At 39.3% G+C, this 24,561-nt stretch overlaps 1 protein-coding gene across 5 annotated transcripts in view; it reads left to right on the top strand.

Moving 5' to 3' along the window:
• Window positions 1-24,561, top strand: part of LOC140186954 (voltage-dependent calcium channel subunit alpha-2/delta-1) — a 747,581-nt gene that overhangs the window by 650,653 nt on the left and 72,367 nt on the right. For all 5 annotated transcript variants that reach the window (XM_072241811.1, XM_072241809.1, XM_072241810.1 and 2 more), the window contains one exon: window positions 22,197-22,281. In XM_072241811.1, coding sequence (XP_072097912.1) covers window positions 22,197-22,281 — 85 coding nt within the window. The remainder of the gene's footprint in view (window positions 1-22,196; window positions 22,282-24,561) is intronic.

The raw sequence follows: 24,561 nt of genomic DNA, 5'->3' as shown, positions 1-24,561 counted from the left end.
TCAGATTTGAAAAGCAACATAAAGCTTGTTTTGAACTCATTTTAAACAGTTGATGCTCTATTCTCTTTCTGCACTTCTGTAAGGCCAAAGGTTACTCAATATGAATATACCCTACTTTGTTAAGTCGACACAGCCTGTTTCTAATTACATTGGATTACCATCTGACAGAATGTAGAAATCATTTTGGAACTAATTCCTACTTTTGGATATTTTTTGCAGTAGTGCACTAACTAAAATAAAATGGAAATTAACTGAATTGCTACATGCCTTTCAGTAAGAATCTGCTGAAGTAGGCAAAATTGTATTAAGCGGAATGAGTACATGTGCAAAGCATCTTTTGGGCAAGATCTGTGAACATTTTTCATGTGGCTTTTGTTCTTTGAAGTGGAGGCATTAATGTTAAAAATGTTAATAACGGTCTCTGCTGAACTTGCTGTTTAAACAGAAATATCGAGTTTGTGGACTTCCATGTGCGATCCAAATGGAACATAGATCCCAATTATTTCAGGGGTCAAGTTGCAGAATCAAACCAAATCATTGATTCTGCTGCAGATTATGGACTAATTGGATTGCATTTCACTGCAATCCATCAACTTTTACAAATGTAATTTTATTTAAAATTTTTACTTTTAATTATTCTTGGTGAAATTTAAATGTGATGACATACAATCTGCCACTATCTGTCTTGTCCTTTCATGTCAGTGTCAAATTTGGGTAGTTTATTGTACACCTTTAAGTCATATATATATATCAAAATGCAGTGGTCCATATAAAACGCTGTTTTCTAATTTTGTGTGCAATCTCAGACATTTATACTCTGCATTCTGCCTTTAAGCCAATTTGCTTTCATACTGCTTCTGTCCTAATTCCATGAACCCTAATTTTGCTATTTTTTTGTGTTGAGTTTTCTGAAATCCTTTCTGAAAATCCATGCAAGTGACATCTAACACATTCCTGTTGTTAGTTTTCTCTGATGCCTTACCAAAATGTTTAGCCTGGTTAACAAAACGTGATATGCCTTTGTCAAGTCCACACCAAGTGTTTCTGCTGGCTTCACCAGCTGTCCAACTGTTCTGGATGCAAACCACTGAGAGCCTGAAACTTATGCAGTAAATATAGCCAGCCCAAAGAGGAAGGAGACATTGCTAGACCTGGGTCTGTGGAAATGAGCTGCATGGGAAAAGACTTGGAGAGCAGTGTGATGGCCACTGCATTTGTTTGCTTCCCAGGAGTCTGTTGGGAGCTGTTGTTGCAACATACATCTCTTCAAGAAAAAACGTAGGTCATATCAAGTTCTAAAAGGCATAAAATGTGATATTGTTATCTTAAGGTAAGATTGTCCCAATTTTTGGGGGATTTTGGTGGCCAGCAATGTCTGGGAAAGTGTTTTATAAATCATAATAAATCATTGCAGGAACCAGAGTTGTGCAGAACAAAACTTGCATTCAAGAAATAACTCAAAGTCTCTAAAATATCTGGTCTATTTATCGAGAAATTCCTTAATATCTCCTTTTCCTCTCTCCTCCTCGCTCTCTATCAGTCACTAGTATTAGCAACTGTATTAGCTACACTGATCTGAGGACATTTCATTCTACAAAACTTTAGGATTGACAATGTATGTTAAAGATGGCTGACAATTCACATGATAGTATAAGACAAGACATATTTTTGCTAAGGTCTGTTTTGACTGTTTCTTGATGCAGTAAGTTGTAGGTGTGTCAAATACCTGTATATGAATTTATACTGCAGCTGCACTCCTTTTGAAAAGGGCTGTTGCAGATTATTTTGCTGGTAATTCTTGAATGTATTGTCATATTTCAACCATCACAGCAGCTCAAGCCTCGTTGACCACTTGAAGGTTGAAGGCGCTGTCCAATAATAATGCTGCTGTTTGCAAAGAGCTTAACTTCCGAATGCTGATTTAAGTTGAAGTGAGATTTAAGGAAGCATTGCTTGAAGAAAAACTGGAAGAGAGAGAAGCTCTCGGCCGTGGTATTTTCTCAACTACAATGTGCAGAGTAAAAAAAAGATGTGCATCTTCACCATTTGCTAAAGTTCAGTAACAAAATCTGTGGATTTTCAGTTTGATCAAGGAAGCATTGTACTCTGCTTGCAATGTCTAATGCTTGAAAATACAGGCCAGCCACTCTCTGTGAAAAGCACAGTCAACTGGTACTATGAGAGTAAGTCGCCATCTAGTTTGCCTGCATCCTCCACAGGACATGTTAGCATACTTTGTGTTATCAGTGCCTTCTGCTTCTGTTTGAACCTTTTAGTATATTCAGATATTTTTTCCTTCTATTGATTCTAATTTTGTGATTTTTTTGAAAGATTGTTTTGTAAATAAAAACTCAGTTAATGTTATCTCTGATTGGCTTCTTGATGTTTTGATATTCTAAAATCATAGATTAACTGAGAATGAAATTTACTTATAATTTGGTTTGATGGTCAAAACTATATTTTAATTACATCAGGAAATGATTACTGTTTGGTCTGAAACAGTACTATGGAGTACCATCCCCTGACTAAACGATGAACACAATTATTTTTAACTGATAATACATAGAAATTGTATTTGTGATTTTGGTTTAGTGTGTATTCACTCTCAATGTTTCCAATCAACAATGCTGCTCATGACAGATAATTTCCACCTTAACCATAACATTGTAGATCTTTGTCTTATGTGAGAAATAAGACAGAACAATTGACTTTTGCTTAATAATTCTTTTTGTATGCAAATTTCAGTAATGTAAAGTATGACATTTTGGATGGTGGAATAGGCCAAAAATATACTTTTCCTTTCTGGCAGAACTGGATGAAAACACCTTCTGTATGCTGACTCTGGCAGTGCCCTGTGAGAAATCAGTCTGGGTAGTGCTATCACCTATGTTTTTAACTATGTCAACAAAACCATAACTCAGCATAATGCCAATTGATCCAGCTTACTTGACATGAATGTTAGGAATGGAATGGGAAGTGTTGTTCCTCACTCAAAAGCTACAAGATCCAGTTAACTGATAACTGCACTTTAATAATCATTTGCTCAGCTGTCCCACCAGGAGCTAGAACAAAGCTTGAAAAAGTGGTTTTGAGATTATGTCTACTCATAGGAATGCTATAAACAGTGGGAGAAGGATGAAAGCATTAAGAAACTCTATGAAATATGAACTGAGGAAAAAAAAAACATTTCCCCAGAGTGGCCATTTATCTCTGGCACTGTTTCTACTTGCTTGTTTGCTATATTGTGTCTGATACTCAGTTACTGGAGGCACGAGATGATGTTGTCAGATAGGTTCATAGGCCTGAATTGCAGTTGCATGTTACCCTCTTCTAGAAACGTATCATAGATTTTACTTTCTAATTAGCTTTCTGTAGAAATCCTGAAAACAAAAATCTCTCCGAAATAATGACATACAGGTTTCCCCCGCCATCCGAAGGTAGAGCGTTCCTATGAAACGGTCCGTAAGCCGAAATGCCGTAAAGCGAAGAAGCAATGACCATTTACTTATATGGGAAAATTTTGTGAGCGTTTGCAGGCCCAAAAATAACCTACCAAATCATGCCAAATAACACATAAAACCTAAAATAACAGTAACATATAGTAAAAGCAGGAATGATATGATAAATACACAGCCTATATAAAGTAGAAATACTTCTCTACAACAATTGCCTGCACAGATCTCCGTAGCGAAAATTTCATGCAAGCGCTCTCGGCAGAAAATCTCACGCAAGCGCTGTTGGCATAAACGCGCTCTCCAGTAACCTTTAAACTATGAAGCTGCCAAATCTACCAAATAACACGAAAAAATCCACAGCCTATATAAAGTAGAAATAATGTATGTACAGTGTAGTATCACTTACCGGAATTGGGAAAACAGCGCCGAGCACACTGATGATGGTGTGTTAGACTGAGACGTCGCAGGCTGGGTGGTGCAGTGGCCCCCACCCTCCAGCCGCTGACTGATACATTGCCGCGAAGCACACAGCGGTAGCCAGGAGCCACATAGCACATCTTTAAGAAAAAAGCAGAAATAAACATGCTAATTAATTAGATGCTGCCTGGCACGTAATTGTCGGCCCAGATCAGTGCCGATTGCCCATTGCATCGCCTCTGTTCTGGGCCGACAATTACGTGCTGGGCAGCACCTAATTAATTAGCATGTTTATTTCTGCTTTTTTCTTAAAGATGTGCTGTGTGCCTCCCGGCTACCGCTGCGTTCTTCGCGAATCGGTACAGTATCTGTCCGAGGCCCGGGTGTTGGAGTAGTGGGACATGGGGGTGTCATCTCATCGTCGATCAGGGCAGGCAGCTCATCTTCTCCTATGACTGCCCGCCTCGATGTCGAAGGTCGAGGTTCGTCGTCTGTTGTGGCTGATGTGGAAAGCTTGCTTGACTGCTGAGCCTCGCGCATTTTTCTATCATACAGTTGTTTGTAAGCACTCAAACCATCCTGCAAGTATTCCCTAAACCTATGCACCCTTTCAAAATTAAAGTCGTACTTTTATCATTGCAGCGAAAATCTCACGCAGTTGCTTCACTTTCTGCATTCGGTTGCATTCGGTTTCCATTGTTATCCTTTCCTCTTCCAATTGCATCAGCTCTTCATCGATCAGTTCTTGGTCATGGGATGCCAAAACCTCTTCAACATCATCTTCGCCAACTTCCACAAGCCAAACTCACTTTGTCCTTGCTTCATTCACCACGATCGAAACACTTAATTATGTCTAGTTTTACGCTAAGTGTAACACCCTTACTCTTTCAGGCTTTTCTGACACCTTAGAATTCATCTTGCTAATGGCTGCTCAATGCAATATGTTAAAGCAATGCCGTTCCGAATCTGGGGGAGAGTGGCTGCTCAGGGCGCGTGCTGCCTTTTATCGCGCGCTGTCTTTCTTCGTAACAGTGAAAACACCTTCTGAAAGTGAAAACGGTACTAATGTAGGTCTTTCGTAACAGTGAGGTTTCGTAAAGCGAACGTTCGAAAAGCGGAGGACACCTGTACTAGAGACTAGTTTGATTGATGTCAGCTACTCTGTTTCAGCCTGGTCCTATAAACATAAATTATGCAACAATTAATTAAATTACTGTGGGCAGAAGATTTGTGATTATCTATTGGCACCGCAAGTTCCAATGAAAACTTTGCATTTTCTAGTAAGCTATACTGTTGTGTCTGTCCAACAAATCATTATATTTGATCACAAAACGCCAATGATGCATTGTTCATTGAGAAAAGCTGGATTTGGGATAACGTGAAAGAAGCCTTGGCTTTTAAAGGCTTAATAATAATAACATATATTGTATATTGTCACGTACTAGCATTTTTTGTCATGGATTGTTGAATTGTTGCTGTAGAATGGGTTTAAATATGTTGTAAACTGAATGGTTGATGTTCCTTTGTACTCATTGTACACATTGTGTTTTAAACAACAATCCCTATTGTTATGTGTTGAAGGCTCTGTTAGTGCTGTGAAACAGAAATATGAATCTTTGAGGAAAAGATCTGCTATCTGCACTAACTTTTGTCATAGGATCACAGAACATGGAAACTGGCCTTTGACCAAAATTATCATTGCCAACCAGAGGGTCCCCAATTGTATTAACCCCGTTGCCCAGCACTTGGCCCATTATTCTTTTAATTGTTCTTCTACATGCATCTTAAGTGTTAGTAGTGACCCAGTTCAACTGCTGTCTCAGGAAGTGCTTTCCAGGCACTTCCCAATCTCTAGGTGTAGAAGCTCCCTCATTTATCCCCTCTGATTTCTTGCTCGCAACCTAAACCTCTGTTGTCTGGGTTTATTTCCCTCTCATATTGTGAAAAGCTTCCTACAATCTGCCCAGTTGATACACCTTATAATTTTATATACCTCAATCACGCTTGAGGAAACAGAGAGCCTGCAGAGAGACTTAGATAGTTTAGGGGAATGGGCAAAGAAGTGGCAAATGAAATACAATGTTGGAAAGTGTATGGTCATGCACTTTGGTGGAAGAAATAAACGGGCAGACTACTATTTAGATGGGGAGAGAATTCAAGATGCAGAGATGCAAAGAGACTTGGGGGTGCTTGTGCAGGATACCCTAAAGGTTAACCTCCAGGTTGAGTCGATTGTGAAGAAGGCGAATGCAATGTTTGCATTCATTTCTAGAGGTATAGAATATAAGAGCAGGGATGTGATGTTGAGGCTCTATAATGCACTCGTGAGACCAGACTTGGAACATAGTGTGCAGTTTTGGGCTCCTTATTTTAGAAAGGATACACTGACATCGGAGAGGGTTCAGAGAAGATTCACGATAATGATTCCAGAAATGAGAGGGTTACCATATGAGGAATGTCTGGCAGCTCTTGACCTGTATTCCCTGGAGTTCAGGAGAATGAGGGGGGATCTCATAGAAACATTCCAAATGTTAAAAGCCCTGAACAGATTAGATATGGCAAAGTTATTTCCCATAGTAGGGGATTCTAGGACAAGAAGGCACGACTTCAGGATTGAAGGACATCCTTTTAGAACTGAGATGTGGAGAAATTACTTTGGTCAGAAGTTGGTAAATCTGTGGAATTTGTTGCCACGAGCGGCTGTGGAGGCCAAGTCATTGGGTGTATTTAAGGCAGAGATAGATAGGTTCTTGATTAGTCAGGGCATCAAAGGGTATGGGGTGAAAGCAGGGGAGCGGGGATGACTGGGTGAAGTGGATCAGCCCATAGTTGAATGGCAGAGCAGACTTGATGGGCCAAATGGCCTACTTCTGCTCCTATATCTTATAATCTTATGTCTCCACAAAACTACCTCTGATCTAGGCAGAAGAGATCTAGAATCCTCATGACTCAACTGTGCCATGCCAGGCAACATTTTGGTGAACCTCCTCTGCCCCTTCTCCAGCACTATCAGAATCTGCTTTTTTTTTAATTACTGATGTATATTATGAAACTTGCTTTACGGCAACAGTATAGTGCTGCAAGACATACAAATCAGTATGTTACAATTAAAAAACACAATCTTTGTGTAGCTTCTTGACCAAAACTGCATGCAGTACTCCAACTGGGGTCTGACCAAAGTTTTACAAAGCTACAGCAAACTTCCCTGCTTCTGTATTCAGTGCCCAGGCTAATGAAGTTCTGTATCCTAATGCCTTCTGACCCACATTGTCTCCCTGCATTGACTGCATTGTAAGTGACTGGAATCCTTCAAGGATCTATGAACATGTAACCCAACTGTTTCTCAATACTAGCTTTGGCCCTTCCATTCATGGTATATCTTTGAGGCTCATTCATGCTGTTGAAGTGTATCACTGCTCGCCGGTTTGGATTAAACTCCACCTGGACTTTTTTTCAGTTTATTTCACCAAAACGTTAATATATCTTTGCAGACTGTCCAAGTCTGCCAACCTTCATGTCATCTGTGAGGCTACTGATACTGCCTCACATCAACATCCAAGGCACTCACATACAGTAATAACAAGGGTCCCAGTACCAATCCTTAAGAGGCAATTTTAGACATCTAATCTCAAAAGTAACCCTTTACCATCTCCCTCTGCCTCCTGCTGCTAGCCTGTCCTTTTGTTGCAATGCCAGAGGTAATTCCAAGATTGTAAACTTTGTGGTTGTGCTCTTTAAACGTTTACCTAACTCCCTACTCTCATATTGAAGGGCTTCATTCCTTCTACTTACGTAATTGGTGCTCGGTTAGTTATTTTCTTTTTGAAAGTAGATGAGGCAGCGTTGTTTGAAGCTGTAACATTCTTTGTAGGTGGAACTTATCAGAGCTTCAACAGTGCCAACGATCCCTGTCACATCACAATTGAAACTGGAATTTATCAATTCAACAGCAGTGCAATGGGGAAAACTGAACATCAAGAAAAATTCTCTTACCTTCAAAGTGTTGCTCTTCTTTCTGCGCATCAAGAGACCTTCAAAACTCAGTGCCTTTAAAAAGACCCTAAACATTTCAGCTCTCCAACATCAGGACTGTGAGAATCAGAGTCTGAATCAAGTTTATTATCACCAATATACTGCCTGTCATGAAATTTGTTGTTTTGTGTCAGCAGTACAGGGCAATACATAAAAATACTTCAAATTACAATAAGTTATATATTTATATATATATAAAATTAAATAACAAGTGCAAAAATCGTGAGGTAACATTCAGAGGTTGGTTCATTGTCCAGTCAGAAATTTGATGCAGAAGGGAAGAAGCTGTTCAGGAGTGTGTCTTCAGGCTCCTGTACCTCCTCTCTGATGGTAGTAATAATAAGAGAACATGCCCTGGGTGATAGAGGTTCCTAATGATGAATACCATCTTTTTGAGGCATTGCCTTTTGAAGATGTCCTCAATGCTGATCAAGCTAGTGCCCGTGATGGAGCTGGCTTTTCCCGATCCTATGCAGTGACTCCCGCACACCACATGGGGATGCAGCCAGTTTGCTAGGGTCTTTGGTGACGTACAAAAGATCTGTACAGTCAGAGAATGAGTGAGTTCAAGCAGCTCCTGTTGTGTGCACAGCTGACATACTCCATTTAAAGGCACACTAACCAATTTTGGAGTAAAATTTATCTCTGCAAAGAGTAGAAGTAGCTGAAATCGAAAGTGTAAATATTGGAGGCTTGAGTTTGGTAGCATTATTTCAGAAAGCAAAAGTTCTGCTAAATCACTATTAGGCTCCATGGGTGTCCTGGGCATGAGGAAGTGTTGGGCACTGGGAACCATTCACACCTTATTTGTGGAGGAAGAAAAATGTGTCTCATGGCTAATGATGTTCTTGAGTTGGATAACCCCATTGGAAAATGTGGAGACATAGAGTGCTGTAGTGGAGGAAATGTAAGAAAGCAGTGTTACTTTTGGAAGGAACATCAGTGACCACAATTCCACAAGGTTTCAGATCTCTCCCTTGCAGGTTGAAGGGAAACTTTTAACTATTTGAGAGAACAGAGAGCTATAAACTCAGTACACACAATCAGAACTGTGAGGAACTATTGAGTAATTAGAACATTATCAAGACATCAAAGTTTTGCAACCTTCGAGCTTTTCAATCATACACTCAAAACCAGGTCTGAGTCCAGGCATGGACTGAAAATCTCAGTTTGATTTGGTATGATGCACAGTGAGACCCATAGAGGTGGCAGCCAAGAATAGCAGGGAATCTTACCTTCTGCTTGCCCCAACAATACTTGTAGCTTACAGACAACTTGCAATAGTTAAGGCTGTAGTGTAAAATCAAGAACAGTATTATGTGACAGCAAATAGCAGCCACTCCCCACACATGGATATCTCAGTGCTATTGAGCGCAGAGGAAGGAGTATGTAGAAGCTGCTCTTAAAGCAAAATGGAAGGTGACAGAAGATGTGAGAGTTTCAAGTGCAGTGTAATTCCATAGGGATCGAGTTGGTCATAAAAAGTTGCAAAAGGAGAATTTGCAGAAGTTTACAACTGCTGCAAATAACACAGTATTCACTTTGTAGTGCCTCAGTACTAAAGTCAAACATATTGTGTGTCTACGATTTATAATGTCGCAGTTGGAATGATGAAAGGTTAAGCAAAAGCAGACATGGTGACACACCGCTCTCCCACAAGTAGGTTCGTCACTTGGCCTCGTTAAGCAGCAAAATTAATCTTTTGAAAGCCTAGGTATAGATACAGTGCATGATGTGTTACATGTAACTTAAGTTGCCCATAGTTGTAATAGACTATCCTGGGTAACCAGTAACAAAATGTAAAGCAACACTTACAACACGCTGGAGGAACTCAGCAGGTCGGGCAGCATCAGTGGAAACGATGAGTCGACATTTCGGGCCGGAACCCTTCGTCAGGAACCCTTTGTCCTGACGAAGGGTTCCGGTCCGAAATGTTGACTCATCGTTTCCACTGATACTGCCCGACCTGCTGAGTTCCTTCAGCGTGTTGTGAGTGTTGCTTTGATCCCAGCATCTGCAGATTGTTTTGTGTTAACAAAATGTAAAGATTGCTTAAAATGACTGTAAAATAATAAGGCAGAAATATTCACTGTTCATACTATTGCAATGTCTAGATTTCTGCATGAATTATTTGATACTGAAAGTGAAGTTTAAATTTTTCTTCCTACTTCTTATAGATGAAGATTTACTGCTAACAACTAGTTAGATTGCGCAGGTAGTTAACTGAAATATTTTACCAAAGTAGGTAGATCTACAAATGTCCATTGTGAGGGTGGACCAGCCTGGAAAAGTAGTTTCATGAATCTTTACAGCCATGCTATAAATGTGGGTTTGAATTATTAACCACCAAGGAATGTTTAAAGCATCAGAGAGCAATTCTAGCTATTTTCCAGATAAGTAGAGATAATTTTAGCAAACATACGGAGATCATCAGTATGAAGCTATTACAACATCCTTTGTGTATCAGCCAAAATGGTTTGAAGTAGCTACGTGTATGATTGTGAAAATACCATCACACAGTTGAGATGGAATTTTGTTACACACTGAATACAGGCAGAGTTAGTGTCTGATGATAGACTACCATTGCCTGCACATTTAGTTAAAATACTGTAACACCATCAGACTTCCTATTAATTTCTTGGAGTTAACTGGTCTGCAGTGAAGTAGCAACAAGATTACTGCCTCAAAGTAGTCAATATTGCAAGGTTGCTTTACCAGTACTTGTATAGACAATGCAGCGAAGTATCAAGGTCAATTTATTCTTGATGTAGTTTGAGGGCTACACAATAGTGCTGATTCAAGTAGGTTACAAGATCAAGAGTTGCAGAATAAAATCTATCAGAAACAAGTTCATAGTTGAGGAGGTTGAACTGCCTTTGCCGGCTTGTCGACAGAGAGAATCCATAACTCTGTGCACCACTCAATACAGTGAGAGTTGTAGTGCAGGCTGGTTCTAGGGTTTATGCAAGCAGCTATCTGGATACTTTACTGCCAGTTGGGTTTACATCCATCACAAAGATAGATTGGTCAACAGCGATTGCAATTGTAAACTTTGGTGCCAGGTATTATTAAATGTAAGAAAATATTTTTAGACAGTTTAACTAATTTTAACAACCTGCATATGGTTGACAATTTTTTTGGCCAAAAACTTGTGAAAAATTACAGAACTAAATTCTATCAATCACAGTAGTTACACTGTTTAGACCTCAATTTAAACCACCTTATCTAGTTTATTCAGTAGTCATTGCTTCCAAAATGAAATCATAGAGTATTCCAGCACCCTACAAAACCTCAACTATTTCCTCAGTCTGCCATATACCTCTGGCACTTCATCAAAGAATTTAAAAGGCTAATTCTGTGACTTTCCCATCAGACACAACTGGAGCAAATGGAACACCAGGGATCGTGAGGTCTAATGATTCATTTATGTGAGGCATCAAAAGGTCCCAAGCAGGCATGGATGTTGTCAGTGATTATGCATATATACAGTACATCATACAGTTTTCTTACACTGATACACTGTTCTGCAATTATTTTACCATACGACTGTTTCTTGTTTTAACTGAACAAAATTATGAGCTCAATCATCAAATTCAATTACTCAGATAACAGGGAGGCATTTAAAACAGCAAAAAGTATTGCAAATTATTGGCCACAGTTAACTTGTGCAAATCATCCAGTTATTTTGTTAGCTCTTCACTAATATCAGTCTGTGCTCTTATAAGTGGTAAGTACTGTGGCTACAAGAATTTCTAGACATTGAGGTTACTCATTCCAAGTTCCCCTGTGGGACATCTCATTAAAATTCCACCCACAATCTAGAAACCTTGGAAAGAAAGGGTCCCAAATATTAATACTGTATATGAAAAAAACATTATGTAATGTATCATAAAGCAAGTATGACTGGATTTCAGGTAAGATCTAATTAAATCTGCTGTCCATATTCAGTTTGGCTTGTATGCAATCCCAGGCTCACCAACTAGTTAATTCTTAATAGCCTCCTAAATTCTGGGGAAAGCCAGACAACTTCAAGGCAGATATCAGGCTACTAGTTATTGATTACAGCTTGATGTTCAACACCTTCATTCCACCAGTACTAATCACCAAGCTTCTAAACTGGGCTTCTACTTCACTCCGTAACTGGACTCTTGACGTCCTAATCAGGAGACTATAGTTATTGCAGATCCATAATGATATCTCCTGATTGCTACGGACACAAATGCACCTCGAGGATGTGTGCTTGGCTCACTGCTCTACTCTTGCTACATTGCTGACCGTGTGGCTAAACACAGCTCTGATACCATCTATGAATTCAGCATGACACCACTATTCACTGATAAACACACAGCATTCCTCACTGAGGGGGTCAGTGGTGGAGTAGTTCTTGGGCCCTGGATCGTTGCTGCAATCACGAAGAAGGCGTGCCAATGGGGTTTTTATATGGATGTAAGGTGGAGAGCATTCTAATTAGTTATATCACAGCCGAGTAGGGAGGCTTCAATTCACTCCAAGAGGCTGCTGAGGGTTGTTGACTCAACCAGCTCCATCACAGGAACAACCCTCATCATCATCTTCGAAGGGCAATGCCTCAATAATGTGGCATCCATTATTAAGGTGCCCTCACTCTCCAGGACATACCTTTCTTCTCATTATTACCATTAGTGAGCAGGTGCAGGAGCCCAAGACACACACTCAAAAAATTAGCAACAGCTTCTTCCTCTCCCTGTACCATTAGATTTCTGAACAGTCTATGAACCCATGAACAATACCTCATTACTGCTCTTCTTTGCACTATTTCTTTAATTCTGTATGTTTTTTCGTGCATAGGGTTTTGATGTTTTCTTTCAATAGTTTCCATTTTGTTTCTCTGTTTTGTGGCTGCCCATGGGACGACAAATCTCAGAGTCATATACTGTATGCATACTTTGATAATAAATGTATTTTTAACCTTACAGATTTTTATGTCCGGCACTACACTGCTGCTGCAAAAATAACACATTTCATGTCATTGGCCTATATTAATACATCTGATTTTGATTTGAGGGTGGACAACAAATTCCACCCTGTGAGTGAATAAATGAGAACTGACACAATAGTTTCATAGAGGAGTATTTCTTCTAATTCTAACGACAAGCAGCTCTGAGTGTGGATATTCTCTCACTCACGTATGTGCGTCACGTGTGTGTGTGTGTGTGTATACACACACACTACGATGTCACTGCATCCTATTACCATGTATATCACCACATACGGATTTGAGAAATACAAAGTGGTACAATCAGTAGGGGTACAAAACCTTGCTGAAAATCATGTGAATAAGTCCAATAAATGAGTGCACCTGACATTGACAGAGTTCCCAGTAACATCCATGATTTGTTCAGGACCAGTTGGTGCTTCACATGAATGAATTATTCAACCTTAAGAGCACCGATATTTGCTGCAGTTTGAAGGGAAGGCCAAAAAATTAACTTGTTAAGTCCTTTTGATGAAGTGGAGAGGTGGAAGAAAGATTCGGTAATATTACAGATTGGAGAAATAATTGATGTCTTGAAGGGTACTAGAAAGTTTAGTTTGAATTTTGAAAGCACAGGTACCTGAAAGAATTACATATTAGAAAAAGTGGTTTAAATCTAAGACTTATCCCTTGAAATCACATTGATAAAGAATCTAATTTTGTATTTTTTTTCCACCAATCTGTGGAGCCAGTAAAAATGATCATCCAAAATGCATCTATAAATATAGATAAATTGTTTGACATTTAAGAAAATTTACAATATTTAACTGCATCAACCACATTCAAAGGCTGGCATCCTGTAGCTCATCAGCAGTTAAACAAAAGCTTTTCCACCATCCACAAGACAGAGTGTAATTTTTTTTATTAAATTGCAAAATCCAAAGTACATAATTCTACAATGTAATTACTGAAGTTACAACACTGGCATCTACTTGACAATGTGGAAAATTGCCCAGGTAAGCCCAAATTCCAAAAAGTAGGACAAATCTAATCCATTAATTATTGACCAAGAAATCTCCAATTATCATCAAAGTGATGGAAACTTTGTAAATCCTATCAATGATAAGATCACCAGCAATAAGCTTGGATTTTGTGAGGACCATTGAACTCCAAACTTTATCACAAATGGGGATCAAAGAGCTGAATTCAAAGTCAGTGTATACACGGTGTATATACAATTATGTGTATATACACAGTGTAAGAAAAATACTCACCACAACATCACAGGCACACAGTATTATATAAGTAGTATTCAAATAAAAAATGAATAAAATTATTCGAAGTTTTAAACAAGAAAACACAATTAAAACAATAAAAAATCCAATTTAGTACAAAGTTGTCTTAGTATTGCAAGATTGTACTGATTATGATTTTTACCAGTTGGTCCGAGTACTGAAAAGCTGTTCTTGAACATGGTGGTGTGGCTTCTGTACCTCCTGTCCGAAGTTCACTGCAAAAAGTTGGCATGGTCTGGGTGCTGAGGACGTGCCAATGATGTGTTGAGTAGAGTCCACGAATCTGGGCGGCTTCTTACATTCACGCATATTCAACTTGCTGTACCAGACCATTATGCAACTAGTCAGGATACTTTCAACAGTACAAGCTTGTGCTTGATCTCAAGTCAGATATCCTTAACCTCCTAAAAATTAAAGACGCCGCACACTTTCCTTATGATTGCATCTAGGTGCTAGGCTCTGGACATTAATGCTGAAGAGTTTAAAGATGGTGACTCTTCACCCTCCTTCCCTTTCCTGAAGTCAACAATCAACTCTTTAGTCTTGTTGATGCTGAGCAAGAGGTTGTTGATGTGGCATCACTCAACTAGATGACCTATCTCACTCCAGTAGGCTGACTCATCGCCACCTGTAATTGGTCTCAACAATAGTGTCGTCAGCAAATTTGAAGATGGCATTGGAGCCACGCCATTGTGCGCACGTGTGTGTGTATATATGTAGAGAGGGTGAAGTAACAGACTAAACACATGGCTTTGAGGTGTAGTTGCGTTGATGATCAACAAGAAGGAGATGTTGTTACCAGTCCTCACTGATTGAGGTCTGGTAATGAACAAGCAGAGGGAAACACAGAGGTCCAGGCCTTGAAGCTTGTTGAAGAGTTTGGATGCAATGATCATGTTGAATACTGAGCTGTTGTTGGTGATTAAGAACCTGATCTACAAGTCCTGATAATTCAGAATAGAGTGAAGAGCCAGAGAAATCGCACTTCTTGTTGGCCTATTATGGCAGTAGGCAAATTGAAGTAGATACAGGTTATCCCTAAGGCAGAAGCTGATTTGTGCCATTATCAACCTCTCAAAGGACTTTGTTTGGGTTGATGTCCAGAGGTGAGATGAACAAGAATGTCTTTGACATTGAGGTAATGTTGGACTGTGTGTGGGATCAAAGTGTCGTGGTAAAATTGAAGTCAATAGATATCAAGGGGAAAGCATTTGAAAGTTTTGGAGTTGTACCTCACACAAAGGAAAGTGGTTGTGGTTGTTGGAGGTCTGTAGCTGCGGTAGTTCATTAGGGCATAATCTTATACCAAAAGTGTCTTTAGCTGCATCATCACTAACCTTTCAGCATCAAGTCAGAATTGAGATGCTCTCTGAAGATTTGAAAGATGTCCATTTCCACTCATGACATCTCAGCAAATGAAATATCCTATGTCTGAAGGCTTCAGGGCTGAGACAACATTCTGCCATGGTCCAATAAGTGACGGGTAGCATTCTTGCCACGAAACTGCCATTTCCAATGTGAGAAAGTCAAATCACCACACCTTGACATACAGTGCCACTACCATAACTGTTGAAATCTAAGGGGACTCCACTGTTCACATGTAAGGAGTCACCTTTGACATGAATCTAAATGGGATCAGCCACATAACTGTTCTGGCTACAAGGATAGTTCAAGGGCTTGTTTCCTGCAGCCTATCTGCAGATAAACCAAAGTCTTTCCACCATTCACAAGACAGAGTGTAATAAAATACCCTGGATGAAAACCTTAATACCACCCAAGACAGAGAACCCGTTTGATTAGCGCCAAATTCACTACCCTAAACATTCATTTCCTCCACAAGAGCACCTTAAGAACTCATGACTTCTGCTATCGAGAAGGACAAGAGCAGTCGGGGATGTGGGAGAGCCACTGCTTGCCAGTCCACCTCCAAGTCACGCTGCATCCGACTCGGAGTATATTGTTGACCCTTTATTGTTGCTGGATTTAAATCCTTGTACTTCCTCCTCAACAGTACTTTAGGAATATCTTCAGCTGAGGATGGCAGTGGCTCAAGAGGCAGATTGCATTGCCGTTATTCTCAAGAGCAATTAGGGATAGGCATTGCTGTCTGGCCTTGATAAATGAGTATGCAAAAGAAATGTTGCCTTGAGAGAACAGTGTGAGCTATTTATTTGGATCAGTGTAATCCTTGTGGTGAAGATGCTGCCAGAGTGGTACTTGGTGATGGATTGATGGATTGTAGAATTTTAACCCAAGATAGTGATAGCGATGTATTTCCAAATTAGGATGATGCATAATTTGAAGGACAGAATCTGAGCTGACAGTTGCTTCAAGCCTGTAGCAGTTCTTTCATTAAAGTGTCAGTGTAAATTGTATCCAGACTGTAGCTTCCAACTTGGAGATGAGAGTACAATCAACTGAGCTAAGATGAGCCAATAGCAGAGAGTAGGTAAAGAATTTAACAATATGCTAACTTAAGCAAAGCTGCTACTGAATGCTCAACTAGTTCTTACTGCAAATTTTTGTCTTTTGCAACAATAAGCCATTCATTAATGGCAAATTGGGTCCAGCAAAAATAATCTTGTTTGCAAAGAATATTTTTGATTAAAACATTTCATATTTTAAATTTTCACACAACCCTAAGCTATTTCAATTGAAAAAAAACTGGTTTAAATGTTTTATGAAATATTAGATTTCCTCTCAAACCCTGTTGGCTTTTGCTCTGAAGATCTAAAATAGAACCTGAATAACAAAATCAATTTTATCCTTGTGTTCACTGATAATTGTTTTAACTATTCTCTCTGATTATGCACCAAAGCATCAATATAAGAAACATTTTTAAATCAGTTTTGAAATTAACTTCAGCATCATTATGTTCTCCAGGACAGATATTAAGCAAGTGTTTGTTTGAGAAGAATATGTTCACCAATAAATAAAGACTGAATCACTGCAATATAGACATCACAAATTCTTTGTTTGAAGGATTCATAGAACATTTTGGATCATAAATAAGAGTATAATTTTTCCTTGTCATTATTGCCAATGTTACTATTTATTCCCAAGACCACCACTCAAATTACAATAGCATTTTGGTGCAGCAATTGAAACTAATATTTGTTTATGTTCTGTATATAAAACATTAAGTAAACTAGATGAAAATTAACATTGTGCTGTTTCCTCTGTTTGCTCTCTTTTGAGTCTGCTTGGTAATTCACAGTAGGAGGTATGGTGTTATATGATATTGATTTTTACATTTTGAAGGACATAATTAGGAGATGGAAAAAAATCAAAAGTTCCTCAGCTGGATCCCTAGGTTTGTAACAGACTTCAAGCAGATTGTCAGCCTAGGGCATGATCTGCAATCCTAATGCCCAAAATGGATTCATAATTGAGAACAGGACAGCTAGTTTAAATTGTAGCAGGTGTAGCTTTATATTTCAAATATATTTTGGCAGTGTGGTGAGAACTTACTGAATTGAGCATAATGAAGATAGATTTGTAACAGTTAGGAGCACTTAGATGAAATATAAACATAGCCGTCATTACCACAACCTTTCCTGATCCAATATCCTGTAAAATCAGACCTGATATTTATTTATCCATATTGTGTAATGGATTATCGTACAAAAACTGCTGTTTTGTGGACTCTCTTGTACTCCTTGTGCTTGTTCGTCCTGCTGAGTAATTTATAGATTCCAAGGTGAATTATATACTCATTTGAAATTGTTTTCATGGTACAGACTTCCTTTCTTTATTTAGAAAGGTGGGCTGTTGGACAGCATCGTAAAATCAAAAACCAATAACCTCATTCAGTTTTACATATGAAATGCCAATGTGCAGGGAAGCCATTGAATAATCACTCTTCAGCCCAAAATAATGGTGTAGGCAAAGTTATTCTGGGCAATTACACTTAATGACAAGATCCTTTTCTGAAACTAGTCAAGATTAAACTTACTGGCCTCCTTACAAAAGTTCTACAGAAATTTCTTGCTGGGAAAGGATGTTAAAGGCCTGACCCCTGGCTGTTAATGTAATCCATCCTCAGGAACTAGCTAGTTAATTTGCTAATTAAATTTGCCACTGCCCTGGGTTCCACGTAGATAATCCTCTCATGAATGTTGTGTTCCAGTATATCATTCTTGAAGATTTACTGGAATATCTTTAATAAAATGACCTTTATCTGAAATCAATATTATATACAGGAAACACTACTCTGAACTGATAATTCAGTTGAGTTTTATTTCATGTTCTCTTGGAAAAATGATTACAGAGAGAGTGGTCAGTAGATATGTTTTTATAATGAAATAATCAAGTGGAATATATCAAGAAAACTTCTCTGATTTGCACAGCATTGAAGCAGAAGTAGATGAGGCCCTCCGTTTGTTAGGGTCAGCCAGGGATGTTGCATTGCAGCCATCTACGTGATACGCAAGCCAATGCAGTACAATATGAAAAGCAAGCTGTTGCCCCTGTAGCAAGCTCCCCCTCCCCACACAGCTGTTGAATCTAAAGGAACAGCAGAGACCGATACAGTTTGATACCAGCAGCATCGCAGGAGTTGCCAGTCAGCGTTGAGCTCAATGTAGGAATTTCTTAGGGACTTCAGGTCTGGAATTTGCCTTGGGGTTTACTCAGGAAGCCTTCTCCATGAGTGGATATAGCTGTGAGGCGGCAGAGGTTTGAGATCAGAGTTTTCTTTCTCTGAGATGAGCTGCCGAGCCTCACCTTCCCAAAGCGACGAATTTTAAGGCACCAGTTTGCCCTATTTTCTGTCGGTACGAACAGCTCCACTGGGCTTAGTAGCTAAACCACACATAAAGGCTTAGTAGTAGTGATAATATTTATAATTTAAAGATAACAGAAGAAAACAGGATGCCAGGATTGAGCATAATGAAGATAGATTTGTAACATGTGGGTCTTCAAGCTCTTGTACCTTCTCCCTGATGGTACAGTAGTGATGTTATGTTCTTGACTATAAGTTCGATTGTGGAATAATTGTGACTCAAAGTATAGTGAACTAATCAATTACATGAACAAGATGTCACCTCCTGCATGAAATGTTACTTCCATTATTGCTTCTCTTTAGGATGGATAGCCACCTGATTTATCATGAAATCAAAGCACTTGTCCATGTTTCGTAATGAGATTGGATCTCAGCTCTGGCACTTTGAGAGGTTACCAGTTAAAATCTTCCAACTAAGGTGCTCATGTCAAAGATTTTAGCATCTGACAGGAAATTACATTAGAGAAAGTATTTGGAGTCCTTCTTAACCTCGTATTTAGCCTTGTATCACAGTCCTGTCTTTTCATCTTGAAATACTGTACTGTTTTCTTCAGTAACTAGAACCCACTGTGTGTATTCTGAAGGTGTACATTTGCCAAATGTACAGTGAAATATGTTGCTTGCATCAAATCAAATCAGGGAGGATTATGTTCGGCCGGCTGTAAGTGTTGCCATGCTACCCTTGTTATCATAGCATGCCAGGACCCACTCACTCTAAGTGTTCATCTTTGGCATCTGGGAAGAAACTGAAGAACCCAGAGGAAACACACATGGTCACAGAGAGAACATAAACGTCCTTAGAGCTGTCGGTGGGAATCAAATCCCAATATTATAGCAGGCTGCTTTAAAGCACTGTGCTCCTGTGCTGCCATTTTCTGGATCTTTGACTTTCCCCAGCCTCCCTGTGCTCTACAAATGGAGCCAGTGAACCCAATCTCCAAATTCCTGTATGTTATGTTTCCTACCTGCATCCAAGTCTTTCTAAAATGTCTTCAATTTATTTTTTTGTTATTCTTCTCCATAGTCTACAACCACCATTCCCAAACATTCGCAGACTTAGGCTTGATCTTTCCTGCTTCTTGTATTATTTCTGGTAAAGTTTTCTGAGTTACAGTCTTCCTGCTGAGAAGCAATATCAAAACTCAGGTTTTGAGACAAGCTTTCATCCACCTAACTTCAGGGGAAATATGTGTGTTAAAATTTCTTTAAATTAGAGTTCAATTTCATATAAAGATACCTTTGAAAGTCACATATCTATTGCCTGTGATTTTCGAGATTATAGTTATCAAAGCAATTCTACTACGACAGAAAAGCAATTGTACTCATGAGTTTTACATGGTTATTGATGGACAATAGATATAAAACCTTGTGATTGTGGAATCATAGTCCATCCAAGAGTTCATTAACTACCTATTTACAGTATACTCCTTTCTGGGAGGTACAATGTTTTTTCAAACATGTTGATTGGTTGGCATCCATCTGTCTGGAAGGACAATGGGTGATGATGGTTATCATCACAATCCTGGGCAGAAGGTATGGAGATCCTGAGATGCCCAGTCATCAAGATCCCCCTCTCAGCCTCACCAGTGTAGCCCAAAGGAAGGCTTATGAAGCAATACGTTTGGCACCAGCTTGGCTGCAGGAGTTGCTGGAAGGATGTTCAATGACATCCAGTCACCTTAGGGACTCCACTCGGGATTTACCCCTATAGCCTTTGTCTCTCCCGAGGTTGCCCACAAGGCAGTGGGGCTATTTACCCATAGCTGGGTATCTGGTTTATGAACATCAGGGCACGCCCACTCATGGTGGGCGTACGTGCTATGTGTGCAGGGGCTAGACCTCCTCCCTGTCCTCTGTACTTCAGCCTGAGCCTGAAAAGAGCTCACTTTCTGTGTGTCACCAGCGAGGTGGCACTACATGAGGCTTGCTGTTGGAGAGGCTATGTACTGGCAGGGAGAGACTTACACATTCAGCCCTCCTTTTTGTGAGACTGCTAACCAGTGGTGGAAGCTGAAAGTGAGAGCGATAAACACTACCCACTACACTACCATACTAGACACATCACAACAACCATTTTGAAACCATTTTTTAAACATACCATTTGACATAGCAAAATATGCTTTGTTGATATAATTGCAGGGGAATAATGTAATTCTGTACACTTTTCATTATTTTACCAATGACTTTACAATTAATTTATAAAGTCTATCGCTGGTAGATTGACAATTATTGCCTTTCCCTGGTTCACATGCAATCTAAAGACGATGATGATTCCGCAATTTTGTTGGATCAGGAGGTCTAGAATTTAGCCTCCGTAGTACCGAAGGAGTGGTGTGCAAATTCCTAGTCAGAATGGTTTGTGGATTGGTGAAAACATGTAGCTAGCAATAATCCTATACACTTGGTAACAGAGGTTGTGGGTTTGGAATGTATTCTTCACAATTACACTTGTCAGAGTTATTAATCCAGCTTAGAAAACAGGTGAATACCCTTGGACTTCTCTATATCTTGCAGCTGTGCAGGTGAGGTTATAAGCCATGTCAGTAGCAAGATGGTATAGTAGAGCATGGGTTCCTTCCCACTATTCCCCTTGGAGGCAAGTTCTGTTCTCAACCCATAGCTGCTCAAGGGTGAACACAATACTTCTAAAGAAGGGAGTTCTTGCAAATTCCTTCAACAATACCAATGAGATGCAAAGCTCTTTGAAAATATTAGACCTAACGAGGAATCAAAATAAAAAAGAACAATGAATGAAACACACTTTAATAATAAACTACAATCTCTGTATAATGATCCTCATTAGGCTGGACTTGTGGGCACACCCAAAGTGTTATGTCTCCAAAACAGAAATTAAGTAAAAGTTTCACTTTTAATGGAGGTAGCTTATAACACAAGTGTTAAAGTTATCCCCTAACACACGTATTATATCACCATTGCATTATAATATCCAGAATTGACCATTCAAGTTTCTGCTGAAACATTAGGACCTGGAGATGGCATAACTGAGGACTGAAATTGTGACAATAGACCAAGTATGGTTAGTGGAGTGGGTATGGCTTGTTTATCACATGATTTGGTTCTGGGCAATGTGCAATGTTTAGAGAATAGCTGCCCTCCTATGAACTAATTTTTATAGAGTCTGAAGCTATAATGATTGCTGTAGAGGAGCCACTATTTGTGTTTGTATGGTTTCCAAACTTGGTTATTCTAATGAAGGAAGTACATTTATTTTCTGTCTGGTCTTCTAATTTCTTTTCTAGGTAAGACTGATCTGATTAATAATGTGTTGCTTGATGCTGGATTCACAACGGAACTGGTCACAGACCATTGGAGCAAACAAAAACCGTAAGCATTGAGTTTCCAGTTTGCATGTATGGCACCTGGTTATTTTGTGACTTTATTGCAATGCAGAGGATTTATATTTGCACCAGATGGACACATCAAGACATAGAAAATGAACAGTGGTTGAAGGCCAAAAAAAAATCCCAATTGTTTTGCATAGGCTGCATCCATTGGCCTGAAGTGAAATAAATATTAGACGCTATTGTATCTATTAAAAGCATTCAAGTCAGCACTACATTTAAATAAAGATACAATCATTGTCTATGAAATTTGCATTATTGAGTTAAAACAGATTTTTACTGATCTGCTTCTAGCCAACTGAAATTTATGATGGTACCACTTGACCGTGAATTTCCCACACAACAGATCTGGTGCCTGGAAGCACAATAGCATGTGAATATTCTTTTCTGTTTGGCATGAATTTTACTTGAATTGCTTTGATTAACTTAAGCCTAGTATTATGGTTGAGCAGTCACCAGATTCGAATTGCCTTTGGAACTGCATTTAGTTTTGCAGAAATGACATGAAATAATTTGTGCTCCTGCTGAGGAGGTGCTTGCAGCAGGGCAGTTGATTGGCCTGCAGCACAACCGGAGGCTGAACACACACAAAATCAAAGTTCTGAATGGAAAAATCAGGAGATTAATAATGAATATCTGAATCACAGTCCCCACCAGTATAGTGTACATTCAAGTGATTTACAATTTCTCACTTGCCTTTCCTCCAACCCTTGCTGAAATCTTACTGGACTGTTCAAGCAAAGGATGAAGAACAATTGGTTAATGACAGGTCGGTTAAGGGAAAGGTCCAGAAACAAGAATCACTTGGATAAGTATGGATTGATGACTGAAATCCAGCATTGTTCTGTTAAATTGTGTCCAGCTAACTTCATAAGACGGGGCTGATGAGGGAAGTGCAATTGATATGGTATATCTGGGCTTCCAGAAGATGTTTGATAGGGTACCATGTAAGGTAAAACTCCAAATATCAGCCATCCTATACTTCTGAAATCCTGATGGTTCGGCAGTTGGCTCACTGGGCTTGATTCCCACATTCCCTTTAAATACACCAAGGCCCAGTTTCTCAGACTCATTTTATCTCAAGTTCCCCTGCTTATTGTAAACTCACTGGGAGCCTGTTTCTTGCTGTCCCTTTAAACTCACTGGGCCGCCATTTTTCTTGCCTTGTTTTATGTGCTTCCTTTAAACTCACAGGAAACCACATTCCCATCAAACATACCAAGGTCCTGTTTTTTGAACTCCCTTTCAACACAACAGTGCCTCATTTCCTGCGCTCTCCTTAAACAAACTGAGGCCTAATTTCCTGTGCTGTATTTAAGCACACCAGGGCCTCATATCTTGTGCTCTCCCTAAACAAACTGAGGCCTCATTTCCCGTATTCTCTTTAAACATATCAGGACCCCATGTCCCATGCCGATTTATAGACATAAGGGCCCTATTTCCTTGCTCTTTATAAATCTGCCACGGTTCTGGTTTTTACACTCCCTGTAAACTTACCAAGTTCATTGAAAAATGTATGAATGCTCGTCATTCTCACCAATTGAAATAATTGTGTTGGGGGCAGAGTCCCCAAGGTTGCGGGATTAAAAATGAAAGGTCATAAAATGAATGCAAAATAATCAGAAGATCATTAAACAAAAGATCAGTATTAACTAAAATAGAAAATTGGCTTAAGAGTAGAAAGTAGTGAAAATGTATTGAGGGAATGGGAGAAGTTGTTCTCCGGGCGTTAGTACTAGTATCAGGCTTTTTGTTTGTATGTGTATAACTACTTAGATGTGGATATGCAGGGTAAATGATTAAATATGTCAGTGACAAAAGCTTTCTAGAAGTATAAATAGTCAAGACAGTAAGACTCTGAAAGAGCACAGGGGTGCTCTAGATGAGTGAGCAAACAAGAGATAGATGATTTTTAACAAAGGGAAGTCTGAAGTGATAAAATTCCACTGAAGGAGTAAGGAGAGACCAAAAATTAAATTGCATACTTGTGACAAAGGACGTGCAGCAACAAAGGAACATGGAAGTACAATACATATGGAGATGGATGCCCAACAATGAGAGGTTCGCTGTTAGAAACTAGTTTTTCCATTGCAATCCATTTCAAAGTAATGGAGAGTTTCTGAGTTTGAAGTGCATCATCCATTCTGGAATCTGAGCAGTTATCCCTCTCAACACAGAGTGCTCCTCCTGGCAGCGCTTTTTGCCAACTGAGCTTGTGCCAGGTAAACCATGATCAATCCCTTTCAGGTGAAAGGGAATCTTT

The sequence above is a fragment of the Mobula birostris genome, chromosome 23, assembly GCF_030028105.1.
Source record: "Mobula birostris isolate sMobBir1 chromosome 23, sMobBir1.hap1, whole genome shotgun sequence".
NCBI lineage: Eukaryota > Metazoa > Chordata > Chondrichthyes > Myliobatiformes > Myliobatidae > Mobula > Mobula birostris.
The sequence above is the reverse complement of the archived record's forward strand: the minus strand, read 5'-3'. Positions and strand labels throughout refer to the sequence as shown.